The following is a 21735-nucleotide window of genomic DNA, read 5'->3' as shown; positions in this document are numbered from 1 at the left end:
GAGATATTAATTCATTCTTTCATTAGACTCGTAGCTTTTCACAACCTGTTAACTTTCATGAAACGGATATACAGTCTATAGTCATTTTAGGAAGAGGATAAAGTAAAGTTGAGGTCATGTTTGGATAATAGGATTTTTTTGCTTTTGGGGGGGGAGGATAATATCATATGACTGATAGTTTGAAGAAAAAATCCTTAATGACTTGGTATATAATTTTGGTCTGCTTAATGGATTACTGTAACTTGGAAATTATTTGTAATAATTGTAAATTAACTATCATATCTAATTAAAACAATACAGTATATACCAGATTTAATTTACTGTACTTTTAAGTTATTGTTTCAGTTTTAAAAGTACAATGCTTGTACAGTTTTGGCTAGTTTTAACCCATGCAATATTAACTGTACTGTGTGTAATATTTGTTTCACCCTCTCATAACCACACAGGGGCTGGTGTTTAGCATCATGCAGAACCAAGGGGAGATCGACAAGATGAGTGATGACTCCTCTGACCTGATGGGCGTCTCTGGCGACACCCGGATCTCTGTCAACATTCAGCAGATCACCTCTCGTTTCAAGGCCGTCCAGGTCACGGCCAAGGTGAGCATCCTGGAGAGAACTAAATACCTGCACAGTATTTATATGCAGAATCAGAATATTTACCAGAATTAGAATCATTTTCTTTAAGCAGAATCATAAACTTTATCCACTAGGAAACTTTATTCAAAATCAGAATAAAAATACCAAGAATCAAAAACATTATTCAGAAATTAAAGTAAGCATAAACATTTACAAGTACAAGTTGTTTACCTTAATGTGGAAATGGTTATACAGGATTTATTTCTTCATTAGTGATAATTGCATATGTACCGAATCTTGTATAGAAACAGTACTATTGGTAGATGAAAACATAGATGTCTTAAGCAATGTTTATGTTTCTCTCGTGTTAAATGTAACTAACGTAAATGGGATTAACAAACATCCTTTTCATTTCCTTCAGGAAATCCTAAAAAAATGTGAAGTAGGAGTGAGTGACCACAAGGGCTTCATAGACAAGTACAACCAGAGTGTTGGATGGCTCACTGCAGCTCAAGATAAGTTAGCCAAGTGTGTGGAGATGCAGGGAGACCGAACAACCTTACAGAAGAGATTAGAGATAGGAAGCGAGTTACTGAAAGAGAAGCAGAATGCCCTCTCCCTGGTCAACACCACCGTGGAGCTTGGGGAGAAGCTCTATCCTTCAACCTCCGATGATGGAAGGGAAGCTATAAGAATTCAACTGGAAGATCTTCAAGGAGCTTTTGATACACTTTTTGACAGTTCTGCCACGATGGAGAGAGACCTTCAGAACAAGATGGGCCGCTGGACGAGTTTTGAGGAGGCCAGTGAACAGCTGAAGCTGTGGCTGAAGGAGACACAAGCACAAATGCCCGACGAGATTGAATTAAAGACGACCCTTGATGAGAAACGCGCACAGCTGCAAACTTACCGGATGCTCCTACATGATATTCTGGCCAAGCAGCAGACCATCCTCGACGTCCGTGACAAGGCAGAAATGCTTCCAGAAAAATCTGATCGTGTGAATTCATTCCTGGAAACGGCAACTGCTCACCACCAGGAGATGATGCAGCGTATTCAGTCGTATTTGGAGCGCTATGAGGCAATTGTCAGTGACCACCAGCAGTACAGTAAGACAGTATTTGAAACACAGGAGTGGTTAGATGCCACACATAACACTGTAGAAATGTGGGGTGAGTCGGTGAGTGATCATATTACCCTTCATGCCAACCTCGAGAAGCTTAAGAACCTTCAACTGAGTCTCCCAGAGGAGGAGCCGAGGATCCTTCAGATAAGATCCATTGGTGAGAAAGTCATCCCCGGCACAGTGGAGTCGGGTCAGATCTACGTGCGTAATCAGATCGACACCACACAGCAGGAGTGGCAAGGTCTTATCTCAGCTGTTTCCTCCACCATAGAAAGACTTGAGGCCACCTTGTACCAATGGGGAGACTTTGAGTCTATGAAAGATGCCATTCAAAGTTGGCTGCGTGAGACAGACAACAAGCTACACGCAGTGAACCTGAACGTCACACTCGCAGAAAAGCAAGAAACTCTGGATATGTTAAAAACCCTCCAGGGTGAAGTACGAGCGAAGGAGCTGGAGATTGATCAGTTAACAGAACGTGCCCAGCACTTGTACCAGGGCAACCACTCCTCCCGCGGCTCACAGGTTAATGAACTCTGTGCTCGCTACCAGCAGATCTCTACAAAGGTCAAGGACGTCCACACCCGCTGGCACCAGTACGTAACTCATCACGCCGACTATGACAGCAGAGTCACAGAATGCCATAATTGGCTACAGGATATCAAGAAGAAACTTAGTTATTGTTCTGACCTGTCAGCCACCTCCCAGGATGACCTCGACAAGAAGATGGAAACCATCCAGGATCTTCTGTTGTACAAGGAGGAAGGCTTCAGTAAGGTGCAGGGAACTGTTGAATTAGCTCAGACTGTCCTTGCTAACACTGCTCCTCTGGGACATGAGCACATCAACCAGGCAGTTGAAAAACTGCAACAGGACTGGAGTAGTCTTGCTTCCAAGATGGTGGAGACAAAGACTTACTTGGATGAAACTATCCATCGTTGGGCTGGCTTCCTTGAAAACATTCACCAGCTACACAAGACCATTGAACATGTTGAACACACCCTTTCTGATGTCAGTCAGTTCCAGTCCACACTCTCAGAGAAGAGAGCTCAGTTGGAAAGACTCAAGGTCAGTATAATTTTACAAATTTGTAATTAGTTGGTCCACTCATAGATTATTGATGTTAAACTTTAATACCACACCTACACACATATGCCTAAATAGTTATATTTCTCAATCATGAATCATTATTTTTTTAACCCAGTTGGGAGTGCTGGGCAGGAGACGTGTGTTAGTCAAAGGCATAGTACAGCATTCAGATTTAGATGACATATTTTAGAATAGGTAAATGGCACCTTAATGACTGTAACAGATGACAGAAAGTTTAATAGGCACATTATCCCCATTTCAGAGCCTCGAAGAAAAGCTTCGTTGCGAAAAATATGAAGTTGAGAGCCTTAAGGTAAAGGCTTCAGAGATGCTGGCAAGTGGACAGCAGGCACAAGCAGCCACACAAGCTCAGAACATTCTTAAGCAGTTTGAGAATCTTTCTGATCGCATCAAGACCCTGCGTGGAGAGAGAGAAACTCAGTACCGTGATCACCGCCATTACAAAGAAGCCTACGATGACCTCCACGCATTTGTCAATAGGACACGTGACAAAATCCCAGCCCTCAAGCAGAAGAATCTCGGCGATAGACTTTCTATTGAGACGGCTGTACAGGCTCTAGACACACTTTTGACGAGACAGGCACAGGGGCAGATATTAGTGGATCAGCTGCTCCATCGAGGGGAGGTGTTCCTTCACTCCACATCATCGTCTGGCCAGGAGAATTACAAGAATGAGATGCGCGCTGTGAAGGAGAGTTTCGAGGAACTCTTCAAGGACATTTCCAAACAGAAAGAGAACCTTGAAAAGACAGTAGTGCAGTGGCGTGACTACAAAGATGAATACGAGAAGCTCTCTGACTGGCTACAGAAGGCAGACGCTGACATGAAGGCCTACAAGACGATGCTGTATGCCAGTATTGGGGAGAAAACACAACAGGTCAACAATGTCAAGGTAATACTCTTAATCTTATCTGCTGGTTACTCTTATATAAAATTTTTACACTCTCCTGTTTCATATTTTGAAACTCTAATGTGATGGGAGTAGTAAGTAATTACTGTGCAGGGCTAAAGGAAATTAACTTTGCTTAGTACTGTTGGTAAATTATGAAGTAGGATTGTGATTGACATTATAAAAAGTGAAATGGACTCTACCGGTATTATTGATGAAGAACAAAAAAGGAGTGTAGATCAGTATTTCTGAAAGGGAGGAATAAAGTACAGTTTGTCATGTACTGTACTCAAAACTTACCCAGTACAGTATTTCTTACAACTTTTGGATGAATGTCAAGCAATAATTGTCAAATATATGGACAGGTAAAACAGTTAGAGCAAGAGAAAATAATGATAATGTTATCTTTTTAGGGTGAAACGGATGGATCATATCATTGTAGCTAATATTTAAATTCTCATTTCAGGACCTACTCGAGAGTCTTGGGAAGCACCAAGCACAGCTGAAAAAGTTGAACGAACTCTCCCAAACATTACAAGAAACTCACCTCGACGCTTTTGTTCAGAACCAGATGCGTCATCTTAATTCTCGATACCAAGTTTTAATCAACATGGCTAAAGATGTTTTGAGAAAGGTAGAGGCCAGCTTTGACCAGCATCGCCAGTATGAGTCCTATCTCAACAAGGCCAAAGAATGGATCGATAATGCTCGAATGGTTGTGAGGGACTGTATGGACATGTCTCCTGACTCGGGCAAGGAGAGTCTCGAGCGACACTTGGAGATGATTCAGTCGTTGATGAAGAAACAGGAGGAAGGACAAGCCTTAGTTCACCAAGCGGTCAACTGGGGTGAGAAGGTACTACGCAACACTCGTTCTGACGGTCGTGACATCATTAATGAGTCTCTTGAAGAACTACAAGGGGATTGGGACAAACTCATTAAAAAGTTGTCCAATGCTAAAGTAACTCTGGAGACCAACCTTCTTCAGTGGGCTGATATGAGTGTTTCATACACCAACATGCAGCAGTGGATCAGTGAGAGGGAAGCTAAACTTCAACAACTCACCAATGCAGTGGCTGCCTCCAGCAAGAGAGGCTCTGGTCTATCCCACAGAATTTCATCCCTGAGCATCGGAGAACGCAAGGCTAATCTCCGTCGAACTAGCAGCATCGTGCAGGACATTGTGTCATTTGAGCCAATGATTGAATCGGTTACATCCAAAGCAACAGAAAGTCAAGCAAGTCAAGTGAAGAATAATGCATCTGAAATTTCCAGTAAGTACCATAGTCTTAGCAAACAGGCAAAGGAACTGCTGGAGAAACAGAAAGATATGGTCGACCACCATCAAGAGTTTGTAGATGCAGGCAATGAATTCATGCACTGGCTCAGAGCTGCAAAAGAAAGAATGGCCAAGTGTGCCGAGCCAACGGGTGATAAGGACACAATCAGCGGTAAAGCAACAATACTCAAACTACTTCAGAATGAACAAGAGGAAGGCCAGAAGAAGTTAGATAAAGCTTTCTCACTGGCAGAGAGGGCGTGTAACTTGGCAGACGATGAAGATAAGGAAGTCATTGAAGAAGAAGTGGCTTTCTTGCAAGATGAATTTGATAATTTCCTGTAAGTAATTCTACTAATTAATTTATTAATTAAAATTAAATCAATAATTACAACTCCTTTTTGTCTTATTGCATTGGTTTTAAGAACTTATTTGTATAAAATACTGAACTGTATTATATGTCACTGATATTATAAGATTTTCCATGATTACAAGTTTTTCTTCAATTTCAGGGGCCAGGTTGGAAAGACGAAAAACCTCCTGGAAATGGGTATTGTCAAGTGGACAGAATATGAAGACAAGTTCAAAGAGTGTGAAGTATGGCTGGACAAAATGGATGGTAAAGTACAGAGCTACAACAAACTTCAGAATACAGTCCAGGAGAAGCGGTCAGTGCTGGAAGAGTTCCAGGCCACACTACAGATGATATTTGACTGGCAGAAAACTCTGGATCTATTGAACATGCGGGCCCAGCTCTTACTCGAGACCTGTGCTGACTCACGGGTGAGTAATGCCGTCACTCAGTTGACTACGAAGTACAACACGTTACTTTCACTTGCCAAGGAGGTGATGCGCCGCCTGGAGATGCACTTCCAGGAGCATCAGCAGCACCATCAGTTATATACCGAGTGCAACGATTGGATTGATCGCACTCGTAAGAAGCTCAATGAATGTGCTGGCGAGACCACCTCCTTGGAAGAGCTCGATGAAAAACTAGCTGGCGTGAAAGTCATTAAAAACACATTAGAACAAGGCCAGCATAAACTACGATACGTCCTTGAACTGAAGGAACGCGTCATAATGAATACAGAGCAAATTGGCTCTGCTAGAATCCAGGAAGATACTGAAAATGTACGCAAAGAATTTGAAAAGCTCATGTCTGATATCTACAGCATGCAACAAAGTCTTAGCACCAAACTCTCACGACGAGAGGAAACTGAAAAAATGCACACCACTGTCAATGAGTGGCTGGATGAACTCAACACTAAGGCCTGCGAGCAAGGTGTACTCTTCAGTGAACTAAGTGACAAGCGAGCTGCTTTAGAAAAATACCGTATCCTTCTGCGTGACATAGCCGCCCACTTTGACATGGTGGAGCGTCTTGCAGCGAAGAGAAATGACGAAGGATACTCCCAGGAAGAAGTGGACGAATGCCTCAACAAATATGATTCCATAAAGAAAATAGTCATTGACAACATCAAGACCCTGGAGGTGTATGTCAAAGACCACGAGGCCTATCATAATGCAACTGTAGAGGCCAACGACTGGCTCAGAAAGATTCGCATCACAATACAGCAGTATGCAGACAGTCACGGGGAGAAAAAAGAGGTAATAGAGAAACAGGAACAGCAGGAGGATATTGCAGAAGAGTTTCCTGAAGGTGAAGAACTCATCGACAAAGCCATTGAGCTCAACAAATCAATACGAAATTCCACATCTAGCGAAGGCCACGACCCCCTCCGAAATGAAGCGGACAGCCTGCGGATGGAGTGGGAATCCCTTCAGCAAATGAGCATGGACATTCGCCGCACGATGGAGAAGTGTCTGCAGACTTGGAATGAGTTCACCGAGACTTACAAAGAACTGAACACCTGGCTGACGTCCTTCCAACAGCAGGTGTCCCAGGAGCCCGAGGAACCCACTCCAGAGGACCTCGAAAAATGGAAGGTATGTCGGGCATGTCTCATTGGTCGTTGTCTTCTTGTCTACACTGCCTTCTTGTATTAGTTCTTGACATTGCTTTTATATTAGATGTATTCTGTTAACAATCATACTCAGTAGTTGACTTCCTTGTATTGTATCTCAGTTGTTTCATAATGTACAAGTATTTGCTTCATTATGTATAATTGATCTCATGTTATCTCTTAGACTAGCAGCTTATGGAAGCAAAAGTAATAATTGCAGTGTAGACGGCATTAATCAAATATAATTTTAGCTCGACTTACTAACATCTCGTGAAAAGCTGCAGTTTTTTTCCTCCACTTCGTTTTCTTGTGGTGTAACCTAACCTAACCTGCCCTATCTTAACCTAACTTGCCCTAACCTAACCTATCTTAACCTAACCTGATCTGCCCTAACCTGACCTGCCCTGCCCTGCCCTAACCTAATCTGCTTAACCCAAACCTAACCTACCTTACCCTAACTTAATCTAACCTCCTGCTTGGCTTCACCTCCTGACCCTTTAATTATCTCTGTTTATCCTTCCTTATGTAACTTTCAAATTGTCTCCTTTGTCCTTATATTAAAAGTAGAACCGCCTCACATGTCCTCAGCTGGCAAATGATTAATCTGTGAGCGAGTACTGTATGTGTCTCAACGCTTAAATTTTGCAGTAGCATCCAGAATCTACATTAGATATCTAAAGCTTTTTAATTACCCTAGAAAGATATTTAAAGTCTGCTTGGATTGAATAAATGATAATATGCTGTTGTTAATGTACCCAGGCATTACGTACTGTTCTCATGTGCCTTTTTTTATTTATTTTTTCTCTTTTGCATATAATTAATGTCATTATTTAATATTTTTTGTGATTAAAATATATCAGTCATACCCAAATTTTTCCTTGTGTGTTGACTCAAAAAATTCAAAACTGACGGATTTGCCCCCATATTTTCTTCCTTATCAGTAGAATTATTTTTTGTGTCTTAAGAAATGCCCTCCCATGACCCCCCCCTCCCCCATTGACCCTCTTGTCTCATATTATTTTTCATCCACTCTGTGCCAGTTCAGGTTTTTTATGTGTGTTGTTTTTTTTATGTCGTGTCTTCCCGAGTTCAGAAACTATTGTTAATTTCCACTATTTCCTCTCATCCTGACTCCCTCACTCCTGGAAACTAAACTATTATGCTGCCAAAATTTTCTCATTTCCCCATTTCTCTCCTGAGTCTTGAGAACTAAAGTACTATGGTGCCCAAAATTCTTTATTCTCTCTATCTCACTCCTAGAAACTAAACTATGCTGCAAATATTTCCTCATTCCTTTCTTTTTCACTCCTGGAAACTACTGCAAGAAACCACCATTATTTTCAACATCTTCACAAATATTTTTCAACTTGTTCTTCCTTAACTTGTCTCACAGGGTCCCACTACCTCCATCACCCTCCTCCTCCCTCTCTCTCAGGACCAACCAAACACTATTGATCACCAGCAACCACCATTGAATTTTGTCTTGTTTAAGAATATCTCTGTTTACCCCCAATAAAAACGTATCTTTCATATTTATCTGTTGTACTGCCAGAGTATTAATTTACTTTAATATTGGTACGACATACATAATTATATAAAGTTCATTAGTATTTTAGTTATTTTTCATCAAATGCGATATTGAAAAAAAGGTGCTTATATTTTTACCAACTTATTCCACGTATTTACCTAAAAAAAATTCATACTTTTGTTTAAAGTTAGTTTTTGTTTTATTAGTGATGATTAACATATTGCTTATGCACTTGGTGGTAATGTCTCTTTTTGACACTAATGCTCATAACTTGATGTTCAGAATATAGTTAAAAAAATAATAACTTTTGAAGAAGTTGGTCTTCCCAAGCATGCTGGTTTCATCCACCCAATCATCCCCTACCACCCACCACACTTCACACCCAACCATCTCCTGATTCCCTACAGTACCTTACACCCAACCATCCCCTGATCCCCTACAGCACCTTACACCCAACCATCCCCTGATCCCCCCACAGCACCTCACACTCATACATCCCCTGCCACCCACTACACACCCAACCATCCTCTGCCACCCACCACACCTCACATCCCCTGATCCCCCACAGCACCTCACACCTAATCATCCTCTGCCACCCCCACCCCATCATCCAACCATCCACCGCACCTTACACCCAACCATCCCCCGCCACCCACCGCACCTCACACCCAACCATCCCCTGCCACCCACCTAAACACACACCTATTAATGAAGGATAAGACTGACACTTTCTCCCCCTCCAAATTAAGACGTCTTTACAGGAGCTTCTGGTGGAGGCTAACAGCAAGAAGGTCCACTTGGAGGTGCTGAACGACCGCTGTGAAGTGCTGATGGATTACAGCGCCCACACACCCATCAGGGACATGACCGTTCAGCTGCAGTCCACCTACACCAACGTCCTCACTAACTTACAGGTATGAACCACAATGGTTCCTGACTCATGTGTAAGACCTTAAGGAAACTAGATTTCAGATGAGGTGAGGTTACCGGTATGTGAGAACAAATAATATAGCATAGATCAACATGAAAAATTAAAGCATTTTTATACTTGTTTCAACTCCTCATCATTCTTGTTTTTTGTCTTGAGACTTCATTTACCATTGATTCACTGTTATGCTTGTGGGAGCAGAAGAAAGGTAATGGATGTACTGTACACTACAGTATTGACAATAGAAGCAATAGCATTCAGTGATAAGGAATGTTTACTTGGGGATAGTGAGGACGAGGCAGCACCTGGAAGTGCATTGAGAAGGTGTTGTGGAACTGTCGTTAAGAGAAGGAAATTTCCCTTTTATTTCATCTGTGGTCATGGGTAATTAAGATTAATTAATCTATTGCACGTTGCAATGGATTTTAACGGATTTCCATTATAGAGCATTAAAAAGAGCTGCCAGGAATAGAGAATTGTCCCTTTACTTCTTCAGTAGTACTGTATTTATAGAGTACAGTAGGTGACTAAGGTAGATAGATTAAGGTCATCTGATTTTGTAAGTGATGTGATGGATCATGAATTTTCACCTACAAATTCTAGTATAGTTCTCATTCTTAAGTGATATTACTCTAACACAAAATGAAGACATTACTGTAATATAATTTACCTATTTTGCTTTATCCTCATTCACAGAGTCTTGTTGTGATTGCTCAGAAAACTCTGACTGACCACACAGAATTTGTTACTGCCAAGACAGAGTTTGAGGGATGGTTAGGACGTTCTCAGGGCACTGTCAATGACTGCCAGGATGACACTGGTTCTGAGGCATCGGTGAGTGGATAACAAAATACTGTACTTGTATGTTTAATGGGGAAATTATTATTTTTTATTTAAGTACTGGGTATCACATAAGACTAAAAAAAAATCTCGACATTTAGAAACTGACATTTTCTATTCAGAGTTTAAATTTTGAAACTGTGTTTCACTAAACATGTTTACCTAGGTACGAGACAAACTAGACACGGTAAAAATGGTGTCAACACGACTGTCTGAAGGCCAGCACATGTTGGGTGTCTTGGCTGAGGCATACACTCGCGCCCTCAACCTCACTCAAGTCGAGCAGCAGGACCAGATCCGACAGGACTTCTCAAAGCTCCGCAACGAATGGGATCACCTGAACATCTCACTCAATTCTACCCTTTCCAAGCTCAAGGTTAGTGAACCCTGATTTTGGTGATCAAACTGCTGTGGATCAATAGACAACGGTTATATTCCTTAAACAGTACAGTATAGAATTCTGATTTTGTACAGTACTAAGAGAAGGATGCTTTAAATGATTTGAAAACATTTAGTAATCTTAATTATTCCGGTTTTCAGAGTGCTGTAAACCGCTGGGAAGAGTTTAGTGAGGCACACACAAGACTGGATGCTTGGCTTGTGGAGGTTGAGGAGCTCTTGGTGGAGACTCCTGACTCTCGGGGTGAAGTAGCAGAGATGAGGACCTTCCTCGAGCGTTACAAACACATTGCTCTCCAGATCCAGGAGAAACAAGAGGAGGTTCAGAACCTTTTGGACGACGCAGAAGAGTTTGCAGACTGGGCGACTGATGATGAGATCCTCAACCGTGTGGAAGAATCTGAATCTAAGTGGGAGAAACTCAACAGTCGGTGCAATGAGATCATAACAAAACTAGAGGAAGAAATTTCAGACTTTAGTGAATATCAGGGAGCCCTGCAGGACACCGAGAAGTGGCTCCTTCAGATCAGCTTCCAGTTAATGGCTGAAAATTCCCTTTATATCTGCAACAGAGAACAAACTGAAGAACAGATCGAGAGTCATAATGAAGAGTTAGAGGAAATTGTCGAGTACCAGCAGACTCTTGATGAGGTGAAGAACAAAGGCCGCAGACAGATTGATCGTTACATTGGTTCTGTGCCGTCGATTCAGGACAAGATCGAACGTCAGCTGCACAACATTCAGGAGAGCTATAATTCTCTCTTAGGTACAGCCAACCACATCCAGAAGCGCTTGAATGAGTCCCTTGCCAAGTTTGAAGAATATGAAGCTACGTTAGAGTCTATCCAGAAGAACTTAGAAGAGTGGGAGCCAACCATCGCTGAGGAGAATGACACAACTATCCAAACAATGGAAGAGGCCAAGTACCATCTGGAGTGTACAAGAGTAAGTAGGAATTCAGAGTACTTTAATTAAGAGTAATATACATTATTATTGATTATACATGTGCTGGAAAGTTATTGATCATTTATAAGACTTCCTAACCAGATTTGACAGGTCCTTCACCTTATCAATGATTTTATCTCTTATCTTTTTTCCTACAAGTCGTGGCACAGCAAACTATTGGGAGAGAAATCTCGGCTGGCCTTTGCTGTGCAGGCATGTGAGGCTGCCACAGCTTCTATCTCTCGCCCGGGATCCCCACAGGATGTCATCTCACAGTCCATCCCAGAGAATGAACTTGTTGTCAGAGCTAAGCTGGAGGACCTTATTGAACAGGTAAGGACAATGCTGAAGGTTTAATAAAATACTCCTTTCAAAGTATTGACTAAGCATTTTATTCAACAAGTTAAACAAAGGTATTTAATAAAGTGTAAGATAAATACTGTATCTGTCAAATGCTGGGTTGTATGAACAAACAGACATAATCTAGACAGATATCTGGGATCATTTTGTAGAAGGGGAATACCATAGTTGAATGAATAAATTATCAAATTAAAGGTATATGTATGTTTGCTCTTCAGTCCAGTTACCTTCATTGTACTATAGTGGGAAGAGCTGTGAAAAGGTAAGAAAAAGAAAGAAACACAATGGCTACTCCCGAGTATAATATAAACTTCACACAGAATCTTCTGCCATTAAATGTAATGTGATATCAGAGATTTCAACCCTTGCATTTAGAACTTCACTTGTTCTGTGTGTACCTGTCTGTTTTGTTATGCTTAAGTCAGGCAACTGTAATGAAACTTGTGTCTCCAGAATATAATCACATCATACAGTGCACTTCACCAGTTTAATAAAATAATGGTTTAAACCCACTGTTGCGAGTGACAGTGGAACATTGTACAGTATGAGGAAACATGAAATTTTGGTCTATATTATTGACAAAACAACCAGTGGTTTGTGTTGTGAGTTTTAAACTTTACTCTATATTATGATTTTTAGGTGCAGGCACGAGTCTCAACCATCAGTAACTCCGTCAGTGAACTGGAGGAGCTGGCTCGCCAGAATGATGCCATCAAGAAGTGGATTGAGGAATACCACATTATTGTGCAAGACTTCAAGAGCCGCCCTGCAAAGCTGCGATCAGAAGCCTCGTCACTGGAGATCTCCCAAATGAACGACCTTCGCTCCAAGATTATGGAGAAGCAGAACATTCTGGATGAACTGGAGATAAAACAAATGAACTTGGCTCCTGACATGGCTGATTCTGATATACGAGAACAAATGAACCGCTTGGAAGAGGAAGTAACGAACCTCATTGACTCACGTACAGTTATCATTCAACAGATTGAGGAATACAGGAGTAAGCTTCAACTTGTTTATGGATGGTTTGACACAATTATCAAACAGCTGGAAAAATGTGACAAGAGCGACAGTATAGATTCCTTCAAGAAATCTGCAGAAGTACAACAGCTGTGGAATCAGTTTGAAGACGTTCGCACACAACTGGAAGAGCTCAAGATGAAGGCTGGTGACGTTATGTTGGAGCTCTCAAGTTTAGACATCCAACAAGTTGAGGAACAGCTGAGGTCTGTTGAGAAGAAATACTCAGATCTTCAGAAGCGCGTTGGGAAGAAGATGCAGGTGATCGAAATGACCCGCAAAGGCTACGAGGACTCCAAAAGTGATATCCTCAACCTGCAGAAGTGGGTGAGGGAGAAGATGGAGTATACAAGGGACCTGCCACTTCTAGGCTACACCAGCAAGAGTACAGAAGTCAAGTTGCTGGAAATCAATGTAAGTAGAGTGTATAATATTTTGATCACATTATTATTCCCTTTAAATTTTAAGTCGGGATTTTGCTCTTTAGATATATGATTTCAAAAGAATTATTTGATTAATTCAAAACATTTTAATTGCAATTGAAACAGTTTATTTAGCCAGAAAAATACAGATGCAAAGTGAGCACCAACAATAATATGGAAATGGCAGAGCCTTTTGAGTGCTGCAATTGATTACCTGTTGGAGTTGGTAGTGCAGAATTGGTGTGCTTTCTCTCTTACTACTGTGATTTGGGTTTGAATCCTGTATGGCTCAGATGTGAGAAGTGATTTTTCTGGTGAGGCTCTTATCAAACATTACTGGTTTTGATTAGGAGGTTTGTCTAATGAGCTGAGAATTGTCAAAGAAGATAAAGATAGTATGATGTATAATATGTCTTTATATGTAAGTTTATTAATTTATTTATCCACCTACCATTGCATTAACTGTATGTGTGTTTTTGTGTTATAGGATCTGTCAAAGGAAGTATCTGCTAAGAGAATGCTTCTGGCTCAGCTTGAAAAGGCCATTGAAAACCTCAAGGGTGATGTTGAAGAATCTGAACTACAGAAGCTTGAAACCATAGTCAGTAAAACTGCAGAAGAACAAGGTGTTTTATATTCCACAGTCATGGAAATTAAGAACGACATGATCGTGTCCTATGAGGAGCGACGCAGCTTTGAGCAGTCACAAGATCAAGTACGTGCATGGATCAGTGGTAAAACTGATGAAGTTGTCTGTCCAGACCTTCTGCCTCTCAAGTCTGAAAATGCAGAGCGTGTAGTTGAGAAGTACAGGAGGCTTGACACCGAGCTGAAGCAATATGCAGAAACCAGTGTTGCTGGATTCAAAAGACAAGGCAGTGCACTGTTCAAGGACTGTACAGAAGAAGAGAAGGACGAACTACACGACATCTTAACAGAAGTGGATGACAAAATGAACAATCTTCGTCAGACAATGTCTGGGACTCTAAACCGTCTCTCTAACCTACTTGAAGCAAGGCGTGATTTTGAGAGAGAACTTGATATTGCACTGAAATGGCTTCATCAGGCAGAGGTTGCTATGCAGACAGAAACAAAAAGTCTCAATACAGCTGAAGTTCTGGCTGAACATCTCAAGAAACTTGAGACAATGGAAGATGAACGTGAGTCAGCAAACAAGCGTGTAACCAGCATTGCCAATCTGTGTGAGGACCTCTTACCTTACCTTACTGAGGGGGACAAGTTCAGCTTGGGAGAAATTGTTCGAGATCTGCAAGACAAAACATATAGAGTGAACTCTTCCATCAGTGACAAGACAGAACAGGTCCGCAACACGATCACCCTCCAGCGGCGTAACACAGAACGCATCGTCCAGAGTGCTCAGACCTTTTCTTCTATACAAAAAGAAATCAAATCTCTTAACAGACCAGTTGGTCGGAACATAGAAGATGCGCAGAATCTCCTAGTATCATACCAGGAGGCTCTCAGAAAAGTTAACGAGTTCAGGAAGAGCCTTGATGACATGCGTACTGGTTCTGAGGTGAGTGTAGGTGAGATGCGTGACATGGTCAAGCAACAGCAGGAGCTTATTCAAGTACTGGAAAAACAGATAACAAGGATACGACAGCTGATCCTCGTCAGACAGCAGTATGCCTCTCTTATCAGTGAGATCGTTGGATTTACCAACCGATACACTACTGTTGTCAAGGACATTGAACAGACAGAGAAGACGGTTACAAACAAGATACGGAAATACAGTGATGTAATAACACGAATTCAGGAATGTGAGGCTCAGTTGACATCTGCACAGGATAAAGGATCAATCATAAGTGAGGAAGGAACTGTGGAGGATCACAATGCCATCATGGAGCAGTTACAGGTAGTGAAGACCAACCTGAGTGCTCTGCGTCGTGAGGTGGAGAAGAGGCACTCGGAACATGAGGTCTCGGCCGAGAGTCATAAACGAATTCATATTGAACTCAACATGACAATGGAGTGGCTGTTAGAGCAAGAGTCTGAGTTGAAGACCCGACCTCTTCTGACTTTAGAGGTGGAGAGCGCCAATGAGGAGCTGGAGACCCACGAGGAACTTGCCTCAGACATTGAGGAGCAACTAAAGAAAATTCGAAGCATCCAGGAGAGAGCCAAATCTGAAATTGGTCTTCCATACATCCTACAGGAAAGACTGTCTGAGGCAAATATGATCGTGGCAACATTCCCACTCGAGTTGGAATCCCGACTCAAGTACCTGAAGGATGCCAAGATGCTGCGTCTCGATTACGAAGACTTCACGACCAAAATCAACGACTGGATCATTGAGGCCCAAAAGCGCATTATTGATGTGGATGGTGTTGACTATGATAATGTGCGGTCAGACTTGGAGGATCACTTGGCTTACTTCTCAAGTGAAGGCCTGATTGGAGAATCTCTCGAACAGTTGGGTAACATTGCCGAGAGGATTGTGCCATCCTTGACCAGTGAAGACCAAGATGAACTCACAGATGAACTCTCAAAGCTTACTAAGGATCTTGATAATGTTACCAAGTCTGCTAGAGATCACAAGGCTCAGCTGGAGAAGAATGTTCAGCTGGCACTGGAATACAACAAGATCGTAGAGAAGGCAAGAGGCCTCATACAGGATGCCAATGTTAACACCCTGACTGATGATAGTGCCATTAATGTGGCAGCACTGAGAGTTAACCTGCAGAGAATTGATGAAGAGCGTGTGCGTCTGTACGACCAGAGCTACATCATCAATGATTTTACGGAACAGGCTAATGAACTTCTCCTGCAGGCAAACAGATCAAGTCACGTAAACATTGGCAATCAGCTGCTGGAAATCACCAGAGAATGGAAAGTTGCTTTGGAAAGCATGGAGAGCCGACGTGAGGCCTTGGCATCACTCATCAGTCAGTGGCAAGACTATGACGTGGCTGTGCGAAGTCTGGAAGTTGGCCTCAACCAACTGGAGCAGCAGCTTACTGAAGAACTTGACCGTGCCACCAAAGATGACCCTGACATCGAGATCGTCAAAGAGACCTTACAGGTAAAGTGCCGTGTAAACGTGTTTTTTCTTATATTATTAATTCATAATTCATTTCATAACATTCATCATCATTGTTGTATGCCCATTTTTCACGCTTGTATGGGTTAGCCAGTGCATTTTCATTTTTTGGGGGATAGTGATTTTTTGGAGGCACATACTGTACAATATTTTGTTAGTGCTTCTGTAGCCCTGAGTGTATCTCCTATTTCGAAGGTGTAAACTCGTGTGTGTGTGTGTGTGTGCGCGCGCGTGTGCCCAATTGGGTCCCGAGTGTGTTATGGATATGGAGTCTGAGTGTCTCGTAGATGTATTTGAGTGTATCGTGGGTGTGTGGTCTGAGCTTCTCTTGAGCGTATTATGAATGTATAGCTTGAGTGTTTTCTGGGAGTGTCTGAGTACATATTTGATATTTATGTTGAGTGTATTGTGTATGTATATGCCTGAGTGCATCTTGGCTGTCTCCAGAGTGTCTTCCTAATGTTTGTGTTAGTGTCTCGTGTTAGGAGTGAGTAACCTGATAAGGACGTGTGAGTGTGGAGTGCCCGAGAGTGTGTAACAAGTGCGGAGTGTCTTTAATCCGAGTTAAACCCCGTAGTGAGTCGCCAGCCAAATTACAGTAATGCTTTTATTCTCCGAAATTAACCCACCTCATTTTAACCACTATATAAGAAACACCAGATTAAATGTTTTGCTAATCATTGAATCATTTGTGTACGAATTAATGAAAACATGATATTTTTTAAGAATTAGTTTGTTTACCAAATTACCGAATCCAAAAACCGCGTGAGATTTGGTGCAAGAAAAACCCTCACTTGGCGGGAACTTTGCCAGAATGTTCAACTCGTATTTTGCAACGAAAATATCCGTGGCTTGTTGGGTCGAGGATTGGCGAGGGAGAGTTTTTGTGGCCAGCAAGGATAGGCTAAGCTCACTGTTTATCTACCCTCTGTGTCTCTTAACGGGATTGGTTGGGATCTCTTGAGTTGAAATTTTGGCGAGCAAGTGGGGGGGGGGGGTTAGGTAAGTGAGGGGGAAAGAGGGAAGGAAATGTGACTGATTTTGGTGGTGAGGGAGAGAGGAACGTGACCATTTGTGGTGGTGGTGAGGGGGAAAGATAGACAGACGTGACCCGGGTGTGATGGTGGTGGTGGAGGGAAGGTGTGTGGGAGAATTCAATGACTGATGTGGTCAATGGGATGTGGTCAGAAATACGCCAGTGAGCTAATCGTGGCACGGAAATATATATTTTTTTTACAGGGAATAGCCCACCCGGGCACAGGTCACTGACCCACATCGGGGCCTGAGGGGGGAAAATGTACCCAGTCAGCAGACGTCGCGCGACCATCACAACACAGTAACCACACCCATAGTGTGACCGCCGGCCATCACGCGCTCACACCAAAATTATCGTGACAATTCACATAGAATACTGAAAAATACTTACACTATACAATAATAAGTACGCCATTACTACTTAACTATGACGTATATTTTTCTTTCCCTCGAGTGCCTAGTATTACAGACATTAGTTAAGCTTTTGGGATAATAGTATTTTAAGTGATATAGTACAGTTATTTATGTGTATGGGAAGTATAGTGTTTTGGTGAGTGTGTTCGCGAAATTAAATGGTGCGGGAGGTTTCCTGGTTTGAGAAGGGGGATAGAGTTTAAGGGAAATTTAAAGACAGACAGACAGAGACAGTGCCGGTGTATTCAGGCTTTTGCGTGATTACTCGGCTGCAGGTAGTGAGGTCATTGGGTTATCATGGTGGGGGAGGAGGTGGCGAGATAGGGGGTAAGGTTAGGTCAGGCCAGGACATTGTAGCTAAAAATACAGACACATAGAGGAGACATGTGTACAGGAATAAGTGTTACAGATACATGTACTAAGACACGTGTTGAGAAATGTGTGTACAGGAATTACATGTTGAGAGACACGGGCAAATGTATACATGTTGAGAGACACGTGCAATGATACATGTTAAAAGACACTTGTGGAGAGATACGTGTACAGGGCCAGCAGGTGTCAATGCAGGTGTTGTGGGAGGGCAGGTGTGGAGTTGGTGACTCACTGTTCGTGTACAGACTGCGCTAGAGTGTCAGCCGATTAGAGAGGGAGGGGAGGTTTGCCACGCCCTACTTTCACTTGCTTGATAAATAAACAATATAAATATCTAGACACACTAACACGTTGAAAATTTAAACAAACACTCGTAGAAAAAGGAACACACACACACACACACACACACACTTTACGCGGTAAGTCTACCCAGAATGCATTATATCGTATTTATAGAAATTATTCTCGGGCGAAAAATCATATATTATTTCACTCTAACATGTTGCCTCCAATTGGATAATAAATTTTGATGAAACAAATGTATTTTGCATTAATGCTTATAAACTGTTAAAGCCAGAAAATTATTACAGATTATAGGAGTTCTGTTTTTTTTCGGATTCCTGGCCTTTTTTGGGGGGGGGCACAATCTATTTTCCTGATAAATAAATAGATTAGTAGGTCAGATGCACCTGCTGTAAATAAAAGGAATTGTGGGGTTAATGCAGCCATATTTACATCCGCTTAAAATGTAACACTTACTGGGTCAAACTAATAATTTACTGGAGAAACGACCTACTTTTCTAGTTTATTATTATTGTAATTATTATTATTATAATTATTATTATTATTATTATTATTATTATTTTAGTAAGCTGATTGAAGAAAAAATATGTTTGGGTCAATTAGAATAATAAGACGCTGACGTTATTATTACTATGCTTTAATATGTCAAGTTTCTAGGCGCTTCATAAATAACGGTACTAATTACACTAATCCATCAACGACTCAAAATTGCATTAGAACCGTCTTTGGTATATTACAACTAAGGTCTTTAATCGTGAATTCTAGATTGTAAATAAATTAGTCATCAACAGTTAAGAATTTAGAGATAGACATAATTGTTTCTGTTTTGATTTGAATTCTCTCGACACTTTTAGCAACAATATATCATTTAGGTGAAGTTTAAGCAGGTCAGGAGGAATGGATATTAACGCCTTCCTTCCCTCCCTCCCTCCCACACTTCCACACTCTTTCCATCCCACACTCTCACCTACCTTCCTTCCTCTCTCCCTCCCTCATATTTTATTCATCACAGTTATCATCGAGGGAATTTACTACCTTCCTGGACAAAGTTTTCCTGTTTAGTGTTACCTGCAGCTGTGTGTGAGTCTGTATACAGTAAAGTTGTTTTTGTCACTTAGAAGACAAATATTTTTCTTTTTCCCTCTTTGAATATGACTATTAATATATTCATTTTGTTAATTACTATTCCAAGAGCACTATGGATCATTTATCGTTTACATAACAAAAACTCTAATTTACTGTGTCAAGGTTATACTTTATTAACATGCTTCAGTAGCTAAGATCCTCAATTACAGAAAGCAGATAATTTTTAATACCACATGATTTAGGAATAAAGAAATACGTACTTTCTTAAATATACTGTAGTCTGGTGTCAGTGGCGCATACTGCATATGTTCATGGAAAGGGGGGGGGGGCGAGTCTCAAGATAAGGCTTTGTAAAAAGATACCCATTTCATTTTTCGCTTACTTCTGAAAACATTCTACTTATTTAAAGAGAAGCCATCAGGTTGGAGAGCTACCATGAACGTTGCTTTGAAGTGAAACACTCTTTCAGTTGCAGCATAACTTGTGTCGATGAAAGGCAAAAAAAAAATGTTCCTGTACAATAATAGGAATATGCGTCATCAGTTGGGGGATTAGACCGGGTCTGTTGTCGCCCTACACTTCTTGGGGCTTTAATGTCTCTCCCACAGTTTTGTTCTGTATTCTCAAATAATCTTCTGAATGTATCTTAATTTTTGTACATTTGCAATACATCCATGCAGTCCTTCACACTGTCAAAAGCTTGCACCAGATCCATCTCAACACCTTACAATTTCTGAGATAGAGGTCTCGTTACATTTAAAGTAGCTGATAGAACCTCCAAGCTTACAAGGGAAGAATATGATGTCATACTCTTTACAAAAGCTAGAAATTTTCCACCAAAGTTGAGTCCTTTGATACAGATAAGTCTTCTAGTGCTTTTACAATGCTTTGAAGATTTGAGTGGACTCTTGAGACTTAACCCATCTTGAGGGGCAGTGCTTTTTCAGTCTACTGTGGGAGTCAGAAGGACAACTCTCGGTTGTCTTTGCAAATGAGCTGAACGCTTGTTTGATTCCCCGAAGAATGTGATCATCTCTCATGACAGTGCAAACTGAATTTCTCTTACATTTGCTGCTTCTCTAAACAACGTTAAGGCAATGAGACATTGGATGTACGTCGGTAGCCGTGGGACACTTATCCACTATATGCTTTTGTACACCACTGAATTCACCTGACATGGCAGCAGCACCATCATACCCTTGCCCTACCATGAACTGTGTGTTGAAATGTGATTTGTGAAGAATGTTTAACAGTGTAGTAGTTAAGCTATGACCTGTCATATCTGAAACTAAAGAGAAGCACAGTAATCTTTCCTGCACTGAGCATGACGGAATAACAAATCTCACACAGACACTTAACTGTTCCTGTCCGCTAACATCTGTTGTCTCATTAGCTAGACGTGAAAAAATGGAGGAGTTCAGCTTCGTAACAACATCCCTTGTCAAAACTGTTGCTATATTTTCAATCAATTCATTTTGGGAAAGGGGTGAAATGTATGTGCCTCGGTTCTTGCTGCTGGATAAATGATCTGCTGGGACAGAATCACTGGAAGTATTCATGAGTTGTAATGTAGTTATAGAGTTCCCTTGGGTAAATTCAAGGTCTTGTAGATCTGGAGTCCTACCGTCTCTGACAGACCCTTTCCGTTAGTTTACCTCAACTGCTCTCACACCCTAATGTAGAGAGTTTCCATCCCTCAAGGAAAGACGTTGCAAAGGAGTAGTAGTAGAAGTGAGAAAGGGGGGGGGGGCATTGCCGAGTGCCCTCTCTCCCTATATGCGCTACTGTCTGGTGTTTTATTATATTATCGCGTTTAATTAGGCAACGTTTTGAAGGACGGATAATATCAGTTTCTGCACTTGATAGTAACTACAAGAAATTAGAAAATATTCACTTTTTTATCCTAATAAAATCTAAAAACAATATGGATTAAAATCAATATATATAATTGTTATATTTGTTTTAGTACACAATAATCGTTAAATTAATACAATCCTTGCCCTTTTTCTTGTCTAACTAAATTTATAGCAATTAAAAATACGTTTACTGCTGACTTTACGGTACACTTATGGTCGC

General features: G+C 41.3%; 1 protein-coding gene across 9 annotated transcripts in view; it reads left to right on the top strand.

Moving 5' to 3' along the window:
* Nucleotides 1-21735, top strand: part of LOC121880357 (nesprin-1-like) — a 258059-nt gene that overhangs the window by 47111 nt on the left and 189213 nt on the right. For 8 of the 9 annotated variants that reach the window (XM_042387565.1, XM_042387541.1, XM_042387574.1 and 5 more), the window contains exons 32-43: nt 447-599; nt 1000-2772; nt 3056-3706; nt 4170-5323; nt 5495-6929; nt 9224-9388; nt 10099-10236; nt 10409-10618; nt 10783-11586; nt 11746-11919; nt 12586-13380; nt 13876-16431. In XM_042387565.1, the coding sequence (XP_042243499.1) occupies nt 447-599; nt 1000-2772; nt 3056-3706; nt 4170-5323; nt 5495-6929; nt 9224-9388; nt 10099-10236; nt 10409-10618; nt 10783-11586; nt 11746-11919; nt 12586-13380; nt 13876-16431 (10008 nt within the window). The remainder of the gene's footprint in view (nt 1-446; nt 600-999; nt 2773-3055; nt 3707-4169; nt 5324-5494; nt 6930-9223; nt 9389-10098; nt 10237-10408; nt 10619-10782; nt 11587-11745; nt 11920-12585; nt 13381-13875; nt 16432-21735) is intronic. The other variant, XM_042387526.1, reaches the window with a different exon arrangement.

The sequence above is a fragment of the Homarus americanus genome, unplaced genomic scaffold (genome assembly GCF_018991925.1).
Source record: "Homarus americanus isolate GMGI-L3 unplaced genomic scaffold, GMGI_Hamer_2.0 scaffold50564, whole genome shotgun sequence".
NCBI lineage: Eukaryota > Metazoa > Arthropoda > Malacostraca > Decapoda > Nephropidae > Homarus > Homarus americanus.
The sequence above is the reverse complement of the archived record's forward strand: the minus strand, read 5'-3'. Positions and strand labels throughout refer to the sequence as shown.